Source organism: Chenopodium quinoa, unplaced genomic scaffold (assembly GCF_001683475.1).
Source record: "Chenopodium quinoa cultivar QQ74 unplaced genomic scaffold, ASM168347v1, whole genome shotgun sequence".
Taxonomy (NCBI): domain Eukaryota; kingdom Viridiplantae; phylum Streptophyta; class Magnoliopsida; order Caryophyllales; family Amaranthaceae; genus Chenopodium; species Chenopodium quinoa.
In genome coordinates, this window is record NW_018743285.1 from 4,256,323 (window position 1) to 4,282,050 (window position 25,728).

Sequence of the window (25,728 nt, forward strand, 5' to 3'; positions counted from 1 at the left end):
TTCTATTTTAGAATTAAAAAATGTATTCGCCATCTAAGCAAAATCAACAAATGAAATTTAAGAATTCAGATTCAATTGTCAAATGAACAGTGATTTAGGATTTAAATAATTTTAAAAACTAATAATTATCTTTTCATATTAGGGTTTAAGTTATTTGAAAAACTAAAAATTATCTTTTAAGATTAATAATTTTGCATAAATAGCTGATGAATGAGATTGTGTTTTTATTATTTATTATAATTTTAATAAATCAATTGTATATAAGTAAATGAATGAAATAGTAAAATTAATTAAAAGATTAAAAAACTTTTAGTCTAAGACAGTACAAAAATATATGGAGTACCTAAATGAAAAAAAAAAATCATATTTTATTTAAGAATTAAAAAAAATTAATTGCCCATAAGCAAAATTAACGAATAATAGTTGATATTTTATGTGCCAGGTTAAAAAAAAAATACAAATAGTGATTTAGAATTGAAATTATATTAAAAAAAATTATCTTTTAACATCAAGTATATTATTCTAATATCCTACAATATTTATAATTTATATATAATAATAAATTTTTCCACATAACTAACATCAACTAGGTCGCATTATAAATTGCATAAATTTAATAAAAAGTATCTAACTGCATTATAAATTGCCTTAAATTAAAAGTACCTAACTGTATTATAAATTGCCTTAAATTAAAAGTACCTAACTGCATTATAGATTGCATTAAATTAAAAGTACCTTAACTAGCAATAACAAATTAATCAAAATATTATATGATCTAATTTAAAAAAAATTATATTTTCTTGGAATTTATGTATTAAAAAAATTGTGCATCGCACGGGATTTCATCTAATAAAGAAAAAAGAAGGGAAAAAAAGGCATTGGAGGGAAAATTTTGCACCAGGAATTGACATGTGTCCCTGGTGTCTGTTTTAGTATTATTTTATTGATTGATTAATGATTACAAAAATTAATTTGAGATGGGCACAAAAATTCTACCTTAGGTCGACATCTTTTTTCCGCTTTGGGGTAGCAGGCTCGGGCTAGCTTTGATCAGGTCAAAAAATGCCAAAGGCTTCAAAATTAGTAAATTTTATTTAAAAGACTATTTTAACAACCAAAAGAAATCATATAATTAGAAGAATGTTAAAAAAAAAAAAAACAGCTTAGGACATAGGTTAGCAAATGATTCGAGCTGAGTGAACCAAATTTTATTCTATTTGATCTAAGTTTGACAATAATTGTTAGTGTTTAAGCTATCTTGACAGCAATAGTTTTATTTATTTTCATTTAATTATATGTTAAAAAGCTCCAAGAAAGCAATTTGAATTTCAAATATTAAAAAAAATAGTTAAAATATGAGAGTCTTGATGTACTTTTAAAATAAGTTATGTTAAGTATTTATGCATTTACTTAGATTTATATATAATAACATTTTTTAATTTTTAGGGCATGTTCTATTCACCTTATTTTCACTTATTTTTATTAAATAGTTTCTATTTAGAAAAAATAAATTATGATAAGGGTTACCAAAGTTGAAATTACAAATAAAATAAGTTTTAATAATGTCTAATAAGTTCATAAGTAAATATCAGGTGAATAATAAACACCCTTAAACTGAAAAAAATAAATACGCCGCAGGAAAAATTTCATGCCTATGTATAATGAAATAATTTGTAGCTTTTACAAACATGTACAAGTGAAATATACTTGTATTTAGTTGGTTACAATAGTAGTAAGGCCTTGTTCTCTTCACTTATATATTTTTGTTGGATTGAAATTATTTTTATGTTTTAAAACTTATTTTCACCAATTCTCAGTTTATATTTGTTTATGAAAATACTGAATTTTATTGATTAAAAATTATTTTTACTAAATTAAAATTATTTTAAGGTGAAGAGAAGGGCCAAAATTGTACGTGTATCCAATAGTAGTTTACCTCATTTTATAGTTATTGAAAATAATAATTCCACCTTTGCTCGACCTGCTTAAAACGAGTCAACTTTTGCGTTATCTTAAAACAATCCCACCTTTGCCCTCCATTTTCTCAAAGTAGGTCTTTTTACCCACAACATGTTAAATTGATTATTTAACTTTTTTTAATTTTTTTTTCCTTAATCTTTCTCCTCCCGCCATTTTCCCATCAAACCACCACTGCAAAACCAGTTCCCGACAGCCCCGGCCCACCCCCAGCCGCATTCCCCAGTAGCCCCACCCCCACCAGCCGCCCCAAAAACCCCACCCAACCACCTCAGAAACCCCAGCCAACAACCTGAAAACCCCAACCACCCCGAAAACACCACCTCTACCTAGCCACCCCTACCCTGAAAACCCATCCCCACCTCAAAAACAACCACTAGCAACCCCCGAAAACCCCCAACTCCCCGGAAAATTCTGCCCCTACCTCGAAATCCTCCTCCCTACTCCGAAAACAACCACCCTCGAAGCATCAACTCAATTATATTGGATTAGAAGAACTTTACAGCAAGAAACACGTGGTGAATTGAGTAAAAACATCAACCTCGTAATGACGGGCTACCGGAAAAGGGGAAGGCGAGGCGGGGAAGGGGTGGCTGTTTAGCTGTGGGCGGCGCTGAGGCGCGGAGGGGGTAGTCGTACAGGCGGGCAGGATTGGGGCGGGGAAGGGGGCTGTTGTTTTGTTTTTTTAAATTAATTTGTTTTAAAATTAATTTTATTTTTTGTTTTTTTTAAAAAATAATTAAAAAAGAAATTAGGGCCAATTAGAAGGTGATACGTGGCAAGTCGCCTTCACAAACCGGTTACCATTTTAAAAAATCGGTTAAAGGCTTATTTTGAGAAAATAGAGGGCAAAGGTGGGATTATTGCATAATGCAGAGGTTGGTTCGTTTTGAGCAAATGGAGAAAAGGTAGGATTATTCTTTTTTCAATTTTTTCTAAATTATTTTCTATTTACCAAGGCCCCTTTTACTTCACTTATTTTTGCTGAACTAAAATTATTTAGATTGAAATATAATTATTTTTACTAAAGCGAAATTAATTTTATTGAACTGAATTTTTTATTGAAGGGAAATTAATTTTACTGAACTCATTAAGCAGTATGACATTAATTTTCATCACTATGACAATTCGAGGTGTCGCCTGAAACAAACAACAGTAGTTCTAACGTAATAAATCGTGAAAATTTCAATGCAATACTCCATTTTTTTCCCCCCCGGACCGAGCTTTTCACTTTTACGCTGCACCGGTGAGTCACTGGATTCTCTCCTCCGTTGAAAAACTGGAGGAAATAATCGTACAGAGCAGAACACAACTTACAGAACAGAAGCGACGATCAAATTACAATATTTCGAGGAATCAAATTTAATTTGGGGCAACTTCAAAGTTTTCCAGAAATTCAATTGATTCACTCGCTAGGTTAACAATCATCATCTATATTCTTCTTTGTTCAACTCTTTCGATAAATTTCTCACTTATTTTTCAGAATTAGGTTTTTTTTTTTCTTTTTTTTTTTCTTTTTGTATCGTTACTTTGTGCAATCTGTTTTTAATACTTGATTTTTTGCTTAATTTTGGAACTAAATGTTCAACTTGCAGGATATAAACAATGTTTGAGGGACCAATTCGACAGTTGCTACTTGGTTATCTTGGAAAATACATCAAAGATTTTCCAAAAAAGCAGCTTAAAATCACTCTAGGTAATTGTATATTACTGCGTTAATTAATTGATAATGAGAATTATATTACATTTGATTAAGAGGAGTTTACAATGTAGTGATGTTTGATATTGTTTTTTGTTCAGATGAAATTGTATTGAAGGATGTGGAGCTTATTCTTGAAGCATTTGACTACCTTCAGTTGCCGGTTGCTCTCAAACAATGTAATTCTTAAACCTCCTATTCGTATCGTGATATGTCGTTTTGAGAATGTTGTACTCGTACAGCGTAGTTTTTGCTCTTAGGAAATTTCGTGAAAGTGCGATAGTACCACGTGGCTCTCGAGTTTTTGAGGTGATTGAGAAAGATGTTAGTTAATATTGTGAGGTTAAACCAGAATTGTTTGTTATGTTGGTTGAATTGTTAAATATTATGGGATTGCCGTAGTGTTGAAAATTAGTAAATTTGTAAATATGATCAATTGAGGTGTCATCCTTTTTCTTTTTTACGAGTTATCAATCAAAATTTACTTGTATTTAATGTTTATACTGATACTATTCCAAAGTATAGAGCAGAAAATGGATTATAACTTGGTATCGTAGAGGTTGGGAGATGTTTTGGAGATCTAAATTTTTTTTATCATGTGCTATGTTCTTAGGAAGTTTTAAGAGTAGTCTTGCTAACTTAGTTGTGATTTATCTGAAGTTCTGTACACTATACTCCTTATTTCAAATTAATATCCATAATTTGAACTAATCATATTAAGCCTGAAATTCATATTTTCGGTGTGATAGTAACATAGCTCTAATGCTCTTGTGGTCGGTGGCAGTCTTTGCTCTCTCATTGTATGTTGTAACTTTAGTATTTGCCACTCTCATTGTATGTAATAACTTTAGTATTGGCCACCAAGGTGTATATGTTACTCATCTCATCATTGCGACTTAAGTTTTTTGTGTCAGATAATTGACACTCGAGACATTTTATACCACTTTCTTTTGGGCCAAAATTTCATCAAAAGGCTGTCTTTGAAGTAACATAGGCACCGTTGGGCTATCTCTCGTGATGTTTAACCATATTAAGTAGGGGTGAGCAAAAATCAGTTGGAACCTGTTAGGAAGTTCAGAACCTCCTGGACTAGAGGTTCCGGTTTGACAGTTGAGATTCTTAGTTTTGTTTTTTGGAACCAAAACCTGTAGGGTACTACTTAAGCTCAAATTATACACCAAGCTCAAATTGTACACCAAGGTCAAATTATGTAGGGTACCCACTTGATAAAAGATATCACTTAAGCTCAAATTATACACCAATGTAAGCCCAAATTTTTAAAAATAAAAATAATAAAAGCAATTACAAGTATAAGCATTCAATTTGCTAAACAACTACTTTTGGTTTGTTGTATTTGCGAGATTTAAAAGTTATAAATTTGTGACAATTCAGATTTTTTTAAAAATAATTTTGCAAAAAATTATAGTACATTTTCCAGGAACCTGTCCTCAGGTTTTGGTTCCCATTTTCCATTTTGAGTTTTAGGAATATTAATAGGGTACCCAATTATGCTCCCCCCTAATATTAAGTCATTGCAAATTATATGCAGATTTTTCCTTTAATTTGTATTCTTCTCATTTTTTGTGGCTAATAATGATATATGTAGGTTTGAAGCCATTAAGCTCACAAGATAGGTTATGCTCCTTATTTTCTTTTCCATCATTATAAAATATTTTCCTTCTAAGTGGTGCTACTTTGTTGTGGTATATGGGTTTGTATAATGAAACCAAGATTCTGTTGTGTTGTGATTTGTGAGTTTGTCGCTGTTTTGTCAAATGAGGCAAGTAAGATAGAGGGAGTATAACTGTATAAGGAGCTTTAGGAACGGAAGAGACGAACATAAGTGATGTTATTCTATTTTGTTGCTATTTTAGATTTCTTTTGGAAGGATTCTTGTTCTTGTGTTTCTCCGTGTTCCAAATTTGCCTTATTTAAAGAGGCCACCTTTTTAGAAGTGTTTGTAGGGCATGGTTTCTTGAAGCATTGAATGTTACCTTTTCGAAACTTCCTAAATATTAGAAAGAAGATTCTTGATACTTTCGGAACAACTTTTTACTTAAGAGGACTCTAAGGAGGGTAATGATGAAGCATAGCCTGGCTCCTTTTCTGTTAAGAGCTTATGCATCTTCCTTGAATTTTTTCCCATTTGCAATATGGAAGTTCTCCAAATAGCTTTTTTTTTTTTTTTTTTTTTTTTTTTTTTTTTGGGCCTGGCAATGGTCATAGTAAAGATATCAATTCAAGATCTTAAAAGTCAAAGAATTGTCTCATATTAATTGCTGTAGTTTGCACCTAAGGAGGGATAATCTTTTGATTGTCCTCTACTCTTTTGTCCTTTGAATGTTTCTCTTTGATACTTAGTTTTTATGCCTTTTTTTTTTTTTTTTGTGCGGAACTGGTTCTGACCTTGTTGCTTGTTTCGTGAAAACTTTTGTTGCTCGTGAAAGCAGGATAAAATGTTTGGTTGCCGAAGTGCAGAAATTGATTCTTTTGGCAATATAGTGTTCATTCAGAAAGAATAAAAGTTAATGAATCATTACTGTGGATTTAGCATTCACTCTCTAGGTTTCAAATTCCACAATTTGAGGCTTTTACTTGGTTGTTTAATATTTTATTGATTATTTAATATATTTTTTTTTCCACCTTGTCACTTTAATTTTCATGATTTTAGGATAAATTGTTCAATGATTGGTTAAGGTCCTTGTGGGCATGAGCCTTTATGTTGTTAGCCCTCCTTTTGTACATGAGTGACACTCCATTTGCGTCTTTGTAATATATATATATATTCTTCCTCCGTTTTTTAATAGTTGTAACACTTCCCTGTAATGGAAATGTCATAATACTTGCAACACAGTATAATTGGAATGTTTTTTTGGGTAAAAGCTGTACTATTACCTTTATTTTAATGCTCATGGCCCACATAATAATACTGTTTACAATCTCTCAACCCCATTTTATGTATATTTAATCATGTGACCCACTTTTCTTAAATTCTGTGAAAAAGGGTGTGTTGCAACTATTAAAAAACGGGAGAAGTATATATTATTTTTTATTTTAATAAATTACTAAGGAGGTAATATTTTTTCTTTTTGCATAGAGAGGAAAATGTCGTAAATTTTTTGGTCCTTGTCAGTAGCAAAACTAATGCCACTTGGATGTTGGAACCATCTTTTCCTAACTGTCGGGTAGGATGATTCGTGGAAGGTTAAGAGTACATTTATTCCTTACCTAAAATTTCATAAGTTGGGGTTATGCTAGTTAAGAATGGGGTTAATATTACGCTGCAATATTAATTTGTAAGAAAATTGCCTATCATTGCTGAAACTTGCAGATGGTAACCCTAGGGTGGGGGGGGGGGGGGAAGGGATGAAATCTGTTTTTTTTTTTTTTTTTTTTTTTTTACTTATAGTTGTTTTATTACTATTGTTTTATCCGAATCACTTGTCACACAAGTCAAACTTATGATGATTTGTGCTAGTGATTTTGTTCTTGTTTTCTTTTTGGTTTTTTTAGAGTTGTTTCAAGTATGCATGTTTAAATCTTGTCACTTATTTTTCATTAAAATCCACATTTGATTGATTGACAGGTCATGTTGGTAGGCTTAGAATTGGAATTTCTTGGAAAAAGCTGAGTTGGGAGTCTTGGGACCCTATTGTAATAAGCTTAGAACTTGAAGATGTCCATTTTTTTGCTGGTCCACGTGATGATCATGAGGTATCCCTATCTTCTATGAACTTCCCTAGATGTTTTCCTTGGGGGAAAGCATCTGATGCTAGCCTGTTGTCTCTCTTTCTTGTGCATTGGTTATAAAATGTACTTAGCTATCTCATTTACCCTTATATCTGCAGTGGAGTGTAGATGCTGTTGAAAGAAGAGAATTAGCTGCTAAAAAAGCAAAGCTTGCTGCTGCAGAGTTGGCAAAACTGTCAAGACGTGTCTGTGGTGAGACATGATCTTATGCCTCTTTATTATCTCTTAATGATGTACTTGTTGCTCGACTGAGTCGTATTGAATGTTATAGTCTAGGCTAGTGCTTTCATTAAGATGTTCTTGACAGGAAGGGGTAGACAGATAAAAGTATAATCTACTAATCAAGAGACAGCCAATTGTCAAAAAAAAGTTGTGGAGAAGATGAAGGATGGCAAAGCAAAATTTGTTCTGATATTATAATTTGCCCTTACTTGGAGCTTCTTATTTGTAAAGGAACCATCAAAGTCATCAAGACCCTTTGGTAATGAGCCCTTGGTCAATGTTTGGTCCTTGTCAATCGTCATCAAAGATCAAGGTTTCCTCATCCCAGTCAACTACAGCATTGCCAAAGTCCGTTACTAATATATGCTGGTTGATTGTTACCGAGTCTAATTAGTTATTAGTGTTGCTGTTTGCTGTCTACAATTCATGTTTATGGGCACCATACCATAGCATACCATTTTTCAGTGTGTTCTTTGACAAGTTGATGAACATTCGACTGACATCTTTCCTAGCCTTCTTTAATTCTTGCTTTCTTAAATGTACCTTCCATCAATTGCTTTTAAACATTAGTTTTTGTACTCCCTCAAGCACCACAGCCGGTACCATTCCTGATTCCATCTTCCCTGTCTTGCTCCTAAACCCTTGGATAGGTAAGCGTACTATTTCTACACCCTTGTACCTCCTATATCTTACATACTGACCCGCAGGAAGGATTCTATAATTAATGAAGCTGTCTAACTGTATAACTACTAGTTTTCAGTTGTAAACCCAACTGGGATGCAAGGTCATTGTCACTAGTAACATGTGTTTAATGATAATACTCCCTTGTCTCAATTTAGTTAGCCTAATTATCTGACCATATAGTTTTTGAAGCTGTTTTGGTGTCATCAATAATTGTTTAATTAAAAAGGTAGATGTGATGGGAGATGGTTGGGTAGTAATATTTTCGAATTAGTGGTGAGAGAGATAAGTGGTTGGCCAAGGGTAGTAAAGAGAACTAGAGAAGTAATAATAATAATTGGCCCTTGCCAGAAAAATAGGCAAACTAAATTGGGACAGCTGAAAAAGGTAAATGTAGCCAAACTAAGTTGGGATGGAAAGAGTATTTAATTAGATGCATGATTAAGAAAAAGAAGAGTAGAAGATTGAATTTCAGTTCTATGGGCTTCTTGTCAGTTTTCTGGCCTATGCTTGCCTTGTGTTTCTTTCTCTCCTTTTCTTTCCTCTCTAAATTCCTCTTCTCCTTTTTATTTATTTGTTTGTTTTTTTTGCAGATAATCAAGCAGGGCAATCATTGATCTCACATGTGACTGGAAGGGTGATTGTCTGTTTTGTTATTGCTGTATTATTGGAAATTAATATTCTCTATAAGTGTTGCTCTCTGAGTTTAGTGACTTAAGTCTGTCAAAGTACTCACATTATACAATTTTGTTTGTACAGATCCTTGATAGCATTCAAGTATCTATGAGGAATGTTCATATAGTATATTGTGATACAGAGTCTCCATCGGTATTAATTTTCTCTTTAAAGTTACTCTTTTTAATTTCCGCAAGATGATTTTTCTTGTTATTCCTGTTATTCTATGTGTATCTGATATGATGATGGCTTTGATTTTCAGTATTTGTTGCTGATAATAGATACCAGAGTTAGTGTTTGTGAGCGTGTTTGTATGTGTATATCTGGTCCTAGATTTTGCTCATCCAGACTGTAGCATTCTATTGTGTGAATGAATTTCTCTTTGGTCAGACAATCATCTTCCTCCCTGTTTTTCCCTTGTTATCTTCCCTTATTTTTTTTTTTTTGAAGTTTTATGTTATAAAAATGACAATGTTATGCTTGTATATACTTACTCCATTTCCTTAAAATTGACTTTACTTTCATATTTACCAGCTTACATTTTTGACCATTAATATCATTAATTATCTATTAGTAAAATTTTTAAAAAAACCGATTCTTTGAAAATATGAATAGTTACTAATCCAACAACATTTTACATTATGTAACATACGGTTTTAATTTATTTATTTATTATTTTTTTTTTTTTTTTATAAACATATGTATGTTTGTAAAACGTGTGCTCAAAGTTAATGTATTGAAAACAGGAGAAGTTGTTTATGTAGGGAAGCTTACTCTGATGTGGATTTTGTATGTTTTGATCAAAGTGTATCAATTCTGATGTGGAGTATCAATTCCTGTACATGGTAGCTTGCTGTCATTGTAGTTTTCACTTTGGTTATTTCAATTTTGGCCTCTTTAGCTATCAAATTCATAAGCATCCAATCACCTTATCTGTTTTCTTAGGTCAACATGCTAATGGTTGATTTCCTTTCATTTATTACATTCATTGTATGAGTGTTTTTAATGGATGGATATAGTGGTTTCCATGAAATTTAAGCAAAAGTTTGTTTCATACTTTCATACTAAACAATCTATGTCTTCTAATCTTATTTTAGGTCATATTAGCCCTCACTCTTCTTTGGAATGTAGGATCTAGAAACAGATCACATTTCTTTTGGTTTTCTTTGAATATTTATTTATTTAATTTTCTAAGTGATATGAGCTGGATGATATTTAAAGACTGAATCAAATGTGCACCAACTCTTTCTTTGATGCAGATGCTATTTGGTTTAAGATTTTCAAGCTTGGAGATGAAGCAAGCTCCTGATGGGTAATCATTTGTCCCTGCAAAGAAATATGTGTAGGTTGCAAGTTAACTGTTTATAATGTTCCTTTGGAAATTAGAGCAATGCATAAATATGTACTTCTTGCGTTGCTGGCAAAAATTGTTTGAGATATGTCAATGTTAATGAACATCATAACCAAATCAAAGATGTTCTGGTTTGAACTGCTCAATCTTTATGGTCTGGTTTGGTGTAATCTGAATGTCTGATGCCCTGATGTGATTTAACTTAAACTGTATTTTAACACTATTGTATAAGAGAAAACTGTCATGTGGGATCTTGTTAGATTCTTCTCAATCTTTATGGTCTGGTTTGGTTTGGACTGATCTGATGTGATCAGATACTTTCAAGAATAACTATGGAGCAATAAATTTCTGAAATAAGGTGAAGAGATTTAGTTCACAGTCTTATTGTTTACTACTCCATATATATCTCATGTAAACTGTGTAGATGTTGTGAGCTTGTTGCATATTGCCTCCCAAAATGTTTGTGAGACTTGCTGTGTGTTAGCAGCTGATGGTGGTCTTGAGTGAACACTTTGTCAGATCTGCTCTATTTTGTCTTGCCAAATGACCTCAATGAGATAAAGTAAAAATGCTTACCTATTATTTACAAGCTAGGAAAAATAGTGGCCCAGCTAAATGAGGGATTTGTGATGATTCAATAGAAATCCTTTCTTGTTGTGTGTGTTAGGTAGATATCAATCTGAAATAAGAGGGATTTGAAAGTTTTCCATTATAGATTTTATTTTTTTGACAGTGAAGAATACTATTAACTCTTGTCAAAAACAAAGTGCTTTGAAACTCTGCTTTGCTCGTTGGTCTTTGCCTTTACTACTCCAATCTTGGCAGTTAGGCTGTTGTATTATTTAATATTATTGGGGTTTCAGCACTTCAGCTATTTCAATCCTTGTTGAGCCTTTTACATTTTCTTCTGACTGTACCTACCTCATCTATAATTGATTACCTTCCAATCTTCAATTACTTGCATTGGTCAATGTAATGCTATTTTTTTTTTCCTAATTTAATAGTATAAGTAGCATGATTTTGTCCATCTACTGTTTCCAGGCCCTTGAGCTCAAAGGCAAGAGGTGGTCAGGTCAACAAGACTGTGGAGATCTATGGTCTGGGGATTCACTGTCGCACCCTTGAAGGGTTTCCGGGTTCCTTGGTTGCCAATTTTATTGGAGAAAATGAATTGTGGCAGAATGCAACAACTGATGTGGATAAATATGACTATTTAGTGACACCCTTTGATTTATCTCTACAGGTATTGATGTCTGCATTTGTCTATACAAAAAACTTAATAACCTTATTTCAGTATAGTTTGTACATAGAGTTGCTTCTTTTATTGTCCCATTTTTTAATTGATCTAAATCGTTTTGATGGGGTCTACTGTGGTTTGTAACCTGATTAAATTTTTTGAAAGCTTTAGTTTTTTTCAAATTGAGAAACTAGTACCATTTGTTCCTTGTCATTCTAGACATGATGAATCTTGTTTTGATATGAAAATAGTAACTTATGCCTGGCCCTGATACGTTTGTCTTGCTCTACTCAAGGTGACAAAGTCTGGAAAGCTTGAGCTTGATGCTCCTCAATATTCTGTTGCCGTTGAGTTGACAAAACTGGTTGGTTGATTGATATGGAGCAATATCTGGGTTTCAATTTATTGAATGTCTAGTTAGTTTCTTTACTCCCCTCATTTTTTTCTGTCAGGTCATGACCATAAATCCTACTCAGCTACAGCACATCTTGAAGTTTTCAGACTATATCTGTACATGTCAGCTGAGGGAAAAGTAATTTCAACTCATATAATCTACTACTTTCTCTTTTCATGTTCGCACATAATGTTTATCTGCTTCATTAGTTTCTAGTTGGAAAAAGTTATCGTTTGATTTTTAAGCTCTTGAGCAAGTTTAATTGGGCATGTATTGAAACAAATGCTATAGTCCCAATTGACACCACAGTTTAATTCTGTTGGACATAATGCGTTAGCTTATCAGTTTTCTGTGCAAGTGTATACACAACTGGCTGCCTTTCAACCCTAGGCTCAATTAGGCTGTCTTTGGCTCATCATTTTATCAGATATCTTAAGATCTTGTCTCTTTTGGTATTGTTCAAATTTCTGAATGCTTATGCTCTGATAGTCTGATCTATTCCACTTCTTTTATTAATGTTTATACTGTTTCAGAATTCTGAGCTACTGACCACTTATCCACCAAAACAAGCTATTTTCCATAAGACACAAACTGAAGATGGTCAATTTGTGTCATGTGTTACTGAAGCTAATATCAAATACCATTTAGCAAATCTATGTACTTTAATCGGTTTAATATTCACCTCTTGTCAGTTCTTTGACCCTGAGCAGAAGCAAAAATGACTTTATCATAACCATGATGCTATGTTTTGCATCCCCACTCAGCAGGTATGGACGCTACCGTCCCTGGGACTGTCCATTATCGAAGAAACTGAAGGGGTGGCAGAAGGTCTGGTGGCGCTATGCTAAAGAATCTGTTCTTTTTGATGTTCGTAAGAGACGGAAGAAAACATCATGGTGGTATCTCGGGCAAAAACTGTATGTCTAACAATATAAAGTTTTCCCCTTGTTTTGTTTGTGTGTTTTTATTTTTTATTTTCTTAAAAAACCGCGTTTCAGCTTTGTATTGAGTATGCTAGGCTTTAGATTTCATTAGTCTGGTTGTTTTGTTGAATCAATTTAATTTTTTGCAGGAATTTTATCTGATGTTGTGACATTGTATGGTCAAGAAACTCAAGATTTTAACAATATGCCTGTGTTATTTTTGCTAATACATGTTGTATGCTTCAGGAAATACTTCTTTCATAAATTTTCTAGAGTTTAGTACCATATAAATCTGGATCATTGACCAAAGCTCGTACTTAACAGCTTGCATCAGCTCGAATGCATGGAACTAGTGGACATTTTTATTATTGATGTCAGCGAGGGTAATTGGCGTGGTTTTGTTGGTTTTAGAAATGTATACACAGTCTGAAGGATTCCTCAATATTGTAGATACTAGCACCACCATTTAGAGAAGGAGATAAAAAATTTCTGTTTAGTGTTTACTCCCTCCACTTGGAACACTTTGAGTTTATATGTATTTTTAGGAAGTATTGCGGGTAATACATGGAAATGAAAAAAACTGAGATGCGAGTAAATTGAGTTGGGGTATATTTAATTGTTTAGGAGATCGTGAAACAATAAAGAATTAGTGCAAGTAAGGTTGGGAGAGAAACATAAAGTTCTTATACTAGTGGGGTTATTGGAAGAGAGAAACAATAAAATAATGGTGGTCTCTTGCTAAAGTAGGAAGTGTTGTTGTAAGTACTCGTATTTGGAAACAGACATAAAAAGCAGGTGTTGCAAGTGTTCTGGAATGGAGGCATTATTATTTTTAAGTAGTACATTTTGTAATTTTTCATATAAATAGATATATATGACAAGACTCTCATTATGACATTTGCGGTCAGTTCCTTAAAGCTGACCACAGCTATGTTGAAAATTTCATGGATTTTAAATTGTAAAATGCTGTTTTTTTTCTTTTTCTTACATAAATAATTGCTCTCATAAGCGCATGCTTTTATAGTTTTTATGGACATATAATGGTAAAGTACACATTTCAAGGTTTAAATAAATGGTTAAATTTTGTTCCTATGAGAGGAGTACTCACAAGAATCACAAACAGGAAATATAAATTTCCACAACTTTTTAAGGTTTAGTATGATGAAGTACGACTTTCCTCCCAGTTGACATGTAGTTGTGAATTTGTTATGAACTAGCTGTCCCCCTGATCATACTAACTTCAGCTGCACTTATTTATATTGATCATTGTATCTTTCTGACTGAAAATATTGAAGTCTGTATTTATTCCTATCATTAGTACTATGCAATCACATTTTGATGATCAGTTTTTAGCGGCAGAATGGCAGTTTTAGCACAATGCCCCCAAAATGTTTGGGATGGAAATCATACTTCGCAACTCATTGCTTTAACGTTTATCAAAATATAGTTCTGGTATGTTCAGCTGGCTACAGTTTATTGCCAGAACTCTTTATTAGGCTGACCTCTGACCGAAATTCAATGCCGGTCTAAATCTTTTGTTTTGATGTGATGTTTTGAAGTTGTTGTTTGATGTTGCCATTTTTTTATATGCTTGATTGTAGGATATATGTCTTCTGAGCATCTTGAAATTCGTTTTTTCTTTTAAATGGGTGTTCTCTCTCTCTCTCTCTCTCTCTCTCTCTCTCTATATATATATATATATATATATATATATATATATATATATATAATTTTTCTTGCTGAAGTAATTTACTTATATCTCCCAGAGTTCATCTTCGGAAATATGTGAAATTGTACAAAGTCAAATTGGATTTCCTACAGAGGGAGCAGGTAACAATGGTTACTGTTTTTGGAATTTGATACCTTTAAGACAATTATATTGTTCTTGTGCAGTTGCACTCTTGCTGTGCTACATCGACCTACAATTTTTTTTGTATAGTTATGACTGAATGTACAATTGTGCGGAAGTAGAAGTATCTTCTGTTGCAGAGACCAATTTTAGAATCTGTATTCGTTCACCCTCCTCAGTCACAGCCACCTACCCTACTCTAAATATGTCCCAAGATTTAGTGCATAATTCCATACCCAATCCAGCATGTAAAAATTATTTTCCCATCAAATTTCCCTTTAGCCTTTCATTTATTGCATTGGAGTATTTTCCTTGATTAGTTAAATCAAGCCAGCCATGTCTTTATTGTCAAGGCCTTACTTTTAAGAATCTTATTCTAATAAGAGCAATTGGTTTGTGACTTCCCTCAACCAATCAAGGATATCATATTATTCTATCCAAAGAAGTTGTGGACGCTTTTTTTTAGTTTCCTTGTGTTTATAACTTTCTCCAAGATTTCACATGTTTACGACTTAGGCACATTAATTGATGAATCAGTATTGAACTTAGTATGCAGTAAAGATTAGGTTTGGGGGCTAGACCTTTTCAGTTCACAAGATCTAAACAAATAATGAGTAAGCTTCAAAGATAATTACACCAAGTACTATTCCAAACGAGACTCAATCATTCAAATAAAATTCCGTATAGCTAAAACCCCCCTATCTCATTCAAACGTGATAATATGAATATAGAGCTGAAAAATAAAATCAAACTAGAGGATGTTTGGCCTTGTAAAAGACTTTCAATTTCTGGTATGGATGGAAAATTAAAGTTCAATGTGTGGGAGGATGTATATGTTGTATTTATGGACATGGGTGGGAGTGATCTAGCTTTTGTATACTTGTATAGTTGTTTATATATAGAAGGAAACAATCAAGTTAAAGCGAGGGGGGCGGGAAAATTGGGACCCATGTGTTGAAATGTTGGTTAGAAATTTGGTTACATCTGATGTTACTTTAGAAAGATATGTTAGTAGTTGATTCTAATAGAAATTTATAAGGTCACTTTTTTTAAAACAAATTCTATAATGTCATAATTTATATGTAAAAGGTAGTTATTTGCTAATGTATTTTATATTTTTATGTCTTTATTATATTAAGCTTTTTACTTGCAAAGAAAATACTTCTTCTGCTTCTTTTTAGTTGACACGTTTCTTTAGTCATGTTTGCCAATGCACAAATTCAACCATTAATATCTTTAATTACTGATAAGCAAAAATTATGAAAAGTTGATATTTTGAAAATATATATCATGACGAATCTAACAAGATTTCACATGACTATATATATCATTATGTATAAAGCATAAAACATGGTCAAAGGGAAGTGTGTGAATAGTGCTAAAGTCAAAACGTGTAACTAAAAGAAACGGAGGTAGTATAAAGCAACAAAAAATAATTTTAATTCAATGGCGTGAGTGAGTATTGTTTGTGGGCGCACCTTTTACACGTTTTCTCATCATTCCAATCTCCATGTTGCATTTTGAAATTTCTATAATTATTTGAAGGGATCCTAGCTCGAAAGTAATATTTAGTTATTGGGCGAGTCGATTAATTTTTTTGAAGTGTTTATCTCAATTTACTCCATGCTAATCCTTTTGGAGTTGACAAGATTAACAAGAAAAAAGTGTTAGGGATTGTGTGGTATGATGGTTCTAATTCTATTGACCTTATATAGTCTTTGAAGGTATGAACTTTACAGTCCATAAGTCCTCCTTTTGTGTATTGGCGTCATCCCCTTGACGTCCTTTCTTTGGTTTACCCGCCCCTACCTTAGTCACGCAAACTTCCCATGTTTGTTTTTGGATGAAATTACATTATTGCCCTCAAAAAATTGTAGACGTAGTTAAATTTGTTATAATACATTGGAAGTACATCAAGTTAACCAAACTAAACATATGAAGTTGATACATAGGGAATACAATTTTCTTTAGTTTTAACCAAACATGATAATAGTATTTCCTAGGAATTATAACGCCCCATATATTGTAACTTCCTATGGGTATTTAATTCCCAAATGCAACCAAATGTGCCCTTATTATTACAATGAGACCAGCATTGCTGGGAAGCCTCTTAAACTGGGGAAAATAAAATTCCTCTTGTTTTGTCTTTTGCTTTTGTCTTTATAAATTTGATACTCAGTTGATGTGGTATTCATGTTATCCTGTTTGCTTGGCCCTTTAATTTGTTCCAGCCAGTTGATCAAGATACACAATTCAAATTGGAGCAAATGGAGAAGGATGTCGACTTGGAGGATATCTTACGGTTTCGATCTATTGCAGAATGGGAGTTAGAGGTATCTTAAAACTGGCTATCAGATTTTTGATTTGCGAAGAGATAGAAGTTGAGTTATAAGATATTAATAGGTAATTAGGAATAATTATAAAAAATAAACCTTTTTGGTGTCCACCAAAAACAAGTTAACTTTTGGATTATCTCAAAATGTTACAACCTTTATTGGGTATCCGCCCAAAATGAGACATGACCTATTAGTAACTTGTTTAACAGAATAAGTGTGACACATGTCACTATTTAATTGGTCTGGTTTTTTATCATAATTTTTTGTTTGTTTCTTAGAATATTAATTCCAATAACCCTTCTCTCTCCGCCCTCCTCTCCATCGCCCTTCTCTCTCCTCCCTTTCACCGGTGCCGCTTTGCGGCTGCCCTCACCTCTATGTTGTCTCCCCACTCTCTCTCTCGGGTCTGTTCTTTTTTATCTTGACTACAAAAACACCATCTCACCCTCACCACCACCACCGTAATACAATCAAAGTTGCTATGATATCACAACTTTAGATGTTATGTGTTTCCCTAGATATCTATATGTTCACTTGTCAATGAATGCTCCCAAAAGCACGACACCATTAAAGTAGCAAGACTATATGCCCACAAGAAGATGAATGCTAGGATTTCGGGTTGTGTTTTCTTAATCGAATATTGTTGGTTCTTGTGACTTGTGGCTTTTTTAAATATTGTACACCAACTGTTTGATGAAATGTCGCACAAAAGTTTTCTTTCTTTAGCTAATTTTAATGCTGACGTTTGAGCTAGCTTTGGGTTTGTTGCCAAGATGCATTGATGGTTTATTAAATAGGAGTGATGAGACCGGAGACCCATTATGGGCATGGAGGTTGTATGCAGCCTATGAGGAAGGTTGATTTAAAGGGAAGGAGCTGGATTTGAATAATTGAGTGTAAGAGTGTAGTGAAGCCATTTAGTGGGCATGATAAGTATGGCAAGAAGAATAATTGAGGAGGTGTCTGGTGGTGTGGCTGCACAAGTGGAGAAGTTGGTTGTTGTAATGTTGTAAGAGTGTAAGACATGGGACTGATGTTAATAGGGGAGGGAGATGATGGGGCTGGTGACCGGGGCGATCTTGTGGTTGGGAGGTGGGGCGAGGTGGTGTGGTTGAGAAGCTTTATTTTTTTTAAAAACAAAATACTGATTACCCGGTTATAGGTTGTTTCTCTTGTGAAAAGCGTATACCCTTTAAAGATTGTATTATTCTGAGGTAATATGATTTTTGACTTTTTTAGCGGATGACTGAAAGGTTTGAGAATTTTTTCCTTTAAATTATTGTATATTGAAGAGACAAATATTGGTTTTCCTCATTTTTCTAAGATCACATCTAAGCGCTATATGTTAAATAATTGTTAATATCTTTGTAAGGATTCTCAAAGCTCGGTATCCTCTGATGCTATAGAAGGCAGCAGTCCTGCAGAAGATGTTCCGGATGAAGAAGTTTCAACTGTTAAATCTCGTGGATGGCTGAACTGGTTATCTCGTGGTGTGCTGGGTGCTGGAGGAACTGATGATTCTAGTCAGTTTTATGGAGTAGTCTCAGATGAGGTCTTAAAGGTGAATACAAAGCTTTCATCAGTATAAAGTTTTAATTTTCATTTCCACCTTTTAGCTATGGTCTGGTGGGTCCAGAATCTAATGCTGTACTGTTCCTTAGGACATTTGCAAAGCTACAAAGTTTCAGCCTATGCCTAATGTGAACTTAGCTTCCAGTGGTGTAGCATTCCTGTTTGCTGTCAACTTCCACATTTCTGAGATGTCAATATCGATGAACAGCACGTAAGGGTTCTAATTCTGATACTGAAATTGGGCTTTTCTTATTCTGTTATTTCTTGGATTGTTTCTATTTGATACTGTCTTAAATTGGACTTTTTATTTTGGAATTTACACCTATACATGTCATCTTGTACACCTCTGTAATATTTACCATATCTTTGCTGATGAATTTTCTTATCCAAATAAACTCATGACATCGATTTTAACCTTTTTTAGGAAATTGGGCCAAGAGATAGCAGAGTTAAGCTGCTGTGCCAATCAAATTGAGTTCAATGTCTGGGAAGAATCCACTACAATCCTAGCGAAAGTTGGGTCTGCAGAGGTCACCAGTTCGTCTAAACAGATGGCAGTATTGCAAATGAAAAAGGTGTTTTTCACAACAAACATTATTCATAACATACTTTACTCTTATGTGGACTTAATATCATGGAAGTTGGTTTTCATGGATATATGGTCTAAGTAGTGGAACAATGAAGTGTGTGAGCCTCTTTATGAAAGAGTGATCGCTTTGGCTTCTCTGAATGATAATAAATCTGGGGTATTATAGTCCTTGATTTGGACCTGAAAATTACATTGGAGATTGATGCTGCTGTAAATTTGAATATCTTTCGCTGGAGGCTGTTTTAAGAAGAATTTACCTCTTATATTTAGGATCTGATGGTCCATGACTCCATGGCATGTTTTTCGCATCCTATAATGTGATTATGTACAAATGGGAATGATAATATCTGTAGAAACTAGAAACATTTTTGGGGAGTTCTATCTACAAATGGGTATGATAATATCTGTGGACTTAACTTGTTTCTACTTGGGTTTATGTAAATTTCCTGTTTATGAAAACTCAGGGTATTGCAATTTATGATGATATGAGTGTATGTAAATGTCTATCATCCTCATCTTAATAAGTTTTTTTTGCTTTTGGTAATGGTTACAACTCTTCGAAGCGTAATTTTAAATAGAAGTAAAGCTAAAGCATAAGCTTTGCTATTTGGGTTTATGAACTTTGGGCTGTCTTAGACATTGTAAATTATTTCCGCGGGGGGGGGGGGGTGTGGGGTGGAGGATTAATGGTTTAAATTTTTTCAATATAGTTCCCCTCCTCCCCCCTTTTTCATCCATCTTTATGGAACCGACATTCTTTCTTTCTCTATTCATTTCAAGTATAGTTCCCCCCCCCCCCCCACATCGAGTCAAAACCAAACATGTAAATCATAAATTGACCGTACATGGTAATGAACAATTTTTAACAGTGTATATAAAAGTTTGCCTAGGCGACTGTGGTCAAGCGCTAAATTTATCCTAGGTGATGTGCTTTCAATGGACCACCTTTAGGCACATGAGATGCACCTGGGAAGCATTATTTTGTATTTTACACAATTTTATTGAGGCACTGCAGGACCCATATCTCGCAATTAGTCTTTTGCTGCATTTATACATTGATCCTTAGCGAAATCTATTCTTTTTCCTGAGCTTCTTAGATGCATGGAATTTCTCTCTCTCTCTCTCGATTAAAAATAGTTTTGCTCATTTTTGGGATGGTGCTGTTTTTACTTTCTAATCTACAGGTATTCAATGGAGAGAATGGTTTGCTAAGTGAAACACCTTCCTCAACCATCGAAGTTGATATTGCATTGAAGAATCAGATGGCAGAATCAATGTTCAGGGTATTTACAATACTCATATCCGACATTATTTATTGCTAATCTTTGTGAGCTTGTACCTGTATACTTTTGAAGTCCTCGTCACTATAAATTGTCATCTTGATGTGACCAGGTTAAGGTCCAGCCAGTTGAAATATATTGCGATTTGGAGTCTCTTCTTCCTTTTGGGGAGTTCTTCAGTGTTATGGGATCCCACAAATCTTTGCAGCAAAGGGTATGCTATTAATTTTATAAATGGTTTTAGTTTCTTTAGGTGCTGACTGCTGCTTATTAGCAATTTGCTTTCTTGTCAACCCCTCTTTTTCTTTTTTGCTTAGAAGAGTAAAAGAGTTACGGTAAAGCTGCAAAAGAGGTTTTATTTGATGTGTGAATTTCTGTTCAAGAGGTTTTATTTTCTTCATTCAAACTAAATTACGTGATGATGCGACTGAGTTTTGAAACCGTGGTATTTATTGTAGAAAAAGACAAAGAAAAAAATTGTCACTAATAATCCCTCCTATAAGTGACGGAGGAGGGAGGAGTTAAAAAAGAGAGGGGGGGGGGGGCTTCATACTTTCACTTAGTCTTATAGGATATTTTTCATTTTCATATAAGCCACTTAAACTTACCTGCTCAACCGGACACTTAATGGTAAGGCCTATTTGAAGAAGATGGATGCAAACGGTGGGATTATATAGAGTTAAATGAAAGGTCAGATTAATATGCAAAGCTTCCTGAATATGAAAACCTCTAGGTTGTTAATGAAGAAAGACAGAAAGCATGGAAGGAAGACTATTAAAAAGGGTATCCTTGTGCAAATTTTGTCACACCCTCCCTGTTACATCTTTTCTTTGAATGCTAGTGTACTTGCATATTAAGTACATATTAAGTCTGCTCATACCTTTTCTTTTAAGTCTGTTTAAAGCTCGTATATCTGATAATTGTATCCAATTTGAAAAGTTTCGGTTATCTGATATCCGATGTCCTAATATTATCGGATTCTATATACATGATATCCAATATCCGAAATAATATGTTAATGATTTTAATTTTGAATCTTTGTATACATTTTTTAAGAAACCCAAATTTTAAACTGAATAAGAGCTCTGAAATATTTTGGGTATACAAAAATTCTGAAACTGATATCAGAATTGGTATCTGATGTCTTAAAATTTCAGACCAGATATACGGTTTCTATTGATAGTTTTCTCTTCCCTAGGTAAAATGCCTAACCCTTTGTTTTCTGCCACTCCTTAGAGTACGCGTTTGTGCTTTATGATGTTGATGTGTACTTGTTGTTTCTCAGGTCCTTTTGTCTCTGAATGGCATTAAAGATGCCAGTTGTCGACTACAATCTAAAACAGAGTGAGTGTTATAGCATAGTTGCTGAGACATATTGTTTTGCATGGATTCATATTGATGTATGCGATTGCAAACCTAAGTTTTGCAGAAGATATATCACTAAATCCAATGAAATTGATATCTATGAATGATAGCTGGAAGTCACGTGACACTTCCTGACTTGAAATGCATTAATACAACTATGGAAAATGATGATGATGTGCTGTGGGGGTGTAAATAGTGTGTAGAATTAGAATTAGATATATTTGATTGCATGAGAGATAAATGAGAGTCTTTAATATGTCATTTTTTTTTTCTTCTGTAATATAGATACATAAATGGAATAAAGAATTTATGTGGAAGACTGAGACTGATAGGGATCCTAAACAATGAGCTTAAACAAATGGAAAGAAAGAGGGTTGGGCAATGGGGCTGCATGGCTGGCTGATAGAATTTGAATGAAAGCTTGGGCTAGTGTTCTTTGTTTTTAGGTATTGGCATTTTCTTATGGTGTAACTAACATTTATTGCATAGAGTTCAATCAATGCAATCCCAGTTATATTAATTATCTGGTGCAAAAGATTCTGTTTAAATTGTTAATATATGTTACACTCTATGCTAGGGTTGACTTGCCATTTTTGTTGTAGGTGTGTTCTGTCTGGTAGGCAAAGGGTCGTTTGGGATGTTAATTTTGTCAATATCTCCATCAGTTTTCCTTGGAAAAATGTTAATTCAGAATCATGCAGCTTGGTAATATACTTATCCTTCAAATTAACACCCAGTTTCTCTTCTGCATTTTCTGGGAACATCCTTTTTTGTTTTTTATTTTAACGTATTCTCTATTTGTCTTATTATAGTCCTAATTATCTTTTACTTCTTCTGCACATGTGTTTTTATATCAATATAATCACTAATCTTCCAACTTAAGTATTTTCCTGATGCTTCTTTATGGAGTACAGACAATGCAGACTAATGGTCTACGGGTGTCTTCCAACTTAAATATCTATTCTGCTTCACCGAAAAAGAAAGATCAATGTCAAATATCCCTCGTAAAGAATTTGCTTGGTCGGGAAGATGGTGATGAAATTCTTAATGCCCAGCCGCTTGACATATATGACCATTATGAAGTGAGCATAGGTGATTTTCAGGTCAGTCTTGCTTAACTTCATTTTCTTAATCCTTTAACTAGTATTCATATGGATTGATCTATATGGATTGACCTTGATGTGCAGGTGACCGTTTTACCTCAGGGATTGCCAGTGGTGGAGAAATTCTCTGTTTCCGTCTCGCTTGCTCATTGCATCATCCCAGATGAAATGATACTGAAGCAACTAGAGGTGGCTTCATTGTTTAACACCAAGTTCATACTTTGTTTTGTATTTGTGACTCCAAAAACCTTGATGCTCCCTTCTCTCCTCCTTCAACTGAAAGACTTATTACATCCTGCTTTGCAAATCAGCATTGCATCAGCCCTTAGCAAATAACATGTCTGACGAAAACTTACAGGATTTGGTCTTCATGGTTTACTATGTTGATATGGAGTATGGAATTAAGGAACCTGATGCCATGCTAGCACACTTCTAAAATTGCCTTATGCCTTACCAGTCATTTATTGAATCAGAAGAAACCAAATTGTACTCGATATCCGAAAAGTAGGTTTATCTTATTTGGGTAATTTCAGGCTCTAGCAAATGCATTATTTTGTTTCTCTTTGTTGCGTCTATAGATATTACCCAATTATGTAACTAATTTAGCTTCTGCTTTGTTGTTCGTTATATCATTGTGTACATTGCAAAAATGCTGACATGCTGTCCAGATGTTTCTGTAGTCAAGTTTTCATTACAAGGGAGATGCATTCTTTCTTTTTCTAACTGTGTTTTCTGGCATGCTTTTTAATCCTAGTTATTTTCATGGCAGGCTCGCTTTATAGTAGCATCTCTTCATGTGCACTTTTCTGCGGTGATTCATAATGCTTTTCTGAGCCTAGCTGAGCATCTTCACCTTTTATCTTCCAACTCTAAACAAGTCCTGGAGACAAGCTCCCAACTGCCAAACACGTCATCATGTTATCCAACAATGCCATTTTGTTTTTCAATAGCTGCGAATTTAGAACTGTTCAATTTGGAAGTTGATCTTGGTGATTGTCAAAATAATATCTTTATGCTGCTCAGTCTACAGAATGTAAATCTGAAGTAAGGCCTAGTTTTACACAATCGCTCTCTCACTTCATTGATTCTGTGATGACAACTTGGTTTCTAATGTTGTATTTTGTTACAAGCTTGATTAAGTTCATTACATTAATATTATAGGTTTGCTCATAGTCAAGTTGAAGATTTCTGGGTCTCTATAAAGGCGATAAAAATCACCAGCTACAGACAGATGGATAATAGCAAGATTATTTGCTCATCCAGGATCAGCGGTGACGAAGATATTTTGCATCAACAAGCTGTAAGGAGTGAGAATGGTGGTGATTGTGATTGGAATGAATTAATGAATGGGTGCTTTCTTTTGCATTACGTAGCTGACAGAAGTGGGGAGTTAACTAATCATCGTTGCACTTTATACTTAAGTGATATTGATTTTCATTGCTATCCCGATATAGTGCAGTTGCTGGTTGGTTTCTGTGAGAAATTGATGTTTAATGGATCTGGGGTTGACAAAAATTCTTTCTACCAGGAGTTGAAACCAACAAATGCTCTTACTTCTAATTTGCAGAGGTTTGGTGTATCGAATTTTTGTGAGAATGGACAAGTTGAATGGGCAAGTATTCCTCTGGATCAATTCCCCTTTGTCTCAATACGTAATTCTGGGCGTCTCCGAGATCTTGATAGCACCATCATTATTCCTGAGTGGATGAATATTAATATGGGAGAGAAGAATGTTGGGAATTTAGACTGTAAGAAGAATCTAAAAACACCATTACTAAAGGCCCCTGAGCCAGGTGACAACTGTATGAATTTGAGTTTATTGAATATGCAAGTAGACATGGAAAATGTTAGAATACATTTTCATGATTCGTCGTGTGTTATAGGTAGCATTACTATACCAGTTGGTAAAGCTTCAATTAGTAGTAACTCAGACCAGTTTGATGTACTGTCTTCTGTTGAGGGGCTTACTCTCTTTTCTGAGTGGTGGACATGTAACTTTCAGGAATTTCTGTGGGGGCCTTCACACCCTAACATTTTTCCTGTGTTAAATATACGGATAAGGAGAGGAATTGCTTACCATATGAATTCTGATTTGGAGATCAGTTTTGGCATTCAGCATGTTTGTTGTGTACTGCCGCCTAAATATTTAGCAATATTGATTGGCTACTTTACCTTGCCTGATTGGAGTTCAAATGATGGTGAGCATCAGGCTACAGAGAAATATGAGCATATTGATACAGATTATCATGGATCCATAGTCTATAAGTTCGAGATAATAGAGTCCGTCATAATATCACCTGTTGAAAGCAACAAGAAGCAATTTCTGAAGCTTGATATACAACAGCTTTACTGCAGTTTTATTGAAGATGATGCCTTGGAAAAAGCATCTATATCTGTTTTTTCGGAGTTTTCTATTCAGGAGGATGAAGTAGCTGATAGAGCTCACTCTTTGAATATATTTGGACGGGATTTGCATCTTTCATTTCTGACTCTTAAGGACTTTGGATCTGATATTTCAGTATCTGATAAACAATCTGAGAATGAAAGCTGTACTTTAGTTCATTCACTTGGTGTTGATCTTTGGCTTAGGCTTTCAGAAAATTCAGGCTCACAATCTCCAATGTATATTTTGACTAAAATTGCATGCTGCGAAATCAATGCCGAAGGTAGGCTATCCTATAATGACATTCATATTTCTTAAAACATATATTTTTTAATATGTTCT

The 25,728-nt window shown here is 34.0% G+C and overlaps 1 protein-coding gene across 3 annotated transcripts in view; it reads left to right on the forward strand.

Moving 5' to 3' along the window:
• Nucleotides 1-1,911: 1,911 nt before the first annotated feature.
• LOC110735802 overlaps nt 1,912-25,728 on the forward strand; it is a 29,354-nt gene continuing 5,537 nt past the window's right edge. The window contains exons 1-25 of one of the 3 annotated variants that reach the window (XM_021915986.1): nt 1,912-3,393; nt 3,573-3,673; nt 3,778-3,855; nt 7,263-7,390; nt 7,525-7,618; nt 8,923-8,966; nt 9,089-9,157; nt 10,264-10,316; nt 11,397-11,598; nt 11,888-11,956; nt 12,045-12,124; nt 12,751-12,903; nt 14,676-14,739; nt 16,990-17,091; nt 18,467-18,655; nt 18,756-18,877; nt 19,091-19,241; nt 20,440-20,538; nt 20,648-20,749; nt 21,821-21,879; nt 22,503-22,605; nt 22,815-23,003; nt 23,088-23,192; nt 23,773-24,047; nt 24,165-25,669. In XM_021915986.1, coding sequence (XP_021771678.1) covers nt 3,583-3,673; nt 3,778-3,855; nt 7,263-7,390; nt 7,525-7,618; nt 8,923-8,966; nt 9,089-9,157; nt 10,264-10,316; nt 11,397-11,598; nt 11,888-11,956; nt 12,045-12,124; nt 12,751-12,903; nt 14,676-14,739; nt 16,990-17,091; nt 18,467-18,655; nt 18,756-18,877; nt 19,091-19,241; nt 20,440-20,538; nt 20,648-20,749; nt 21,821-21,879; nt 22,503-22,605; nt 22,815-23,003; nt 23,088-23,192; nt 23,773-24,047; nt 24,165-25,669 — 4,126 coding nt within the window. In that variant the 5' untranslated portion in view covers nt 1,912-3,393; nt 3,573-3,582. Of the gene's footprint in view, nt 3,394-3,572; nt 3,674-3,777; nt 3,856-7,262; nt 7,391-7,524; nt 7,619-8,922; nt 8,967-9,088; nt 9,158-10,263; nt 10,317-11,396; nt 11,599-11,887; nt 11,957-12,044; nt 12,125-12,750; nt 12,904-14,675; nt 14,740-16,989; nt 17,092-18,466; nt 18,656-18,755; nt 18,878-19,090; nt 19,242-20,439; nt 20,539-20,647; nt 20,750-21,820; nt 21,880-22,502; nt 22,606-22,814; nt 23,004-23,087; nt 23,193-23,772; nt 24,048-24,164; nt 25,670-25,728 lie in introns of those variants that run through there. The other 2 variants (XM_021915987.1, XM_021915988.1) reach the window with 2 other exon arrangements.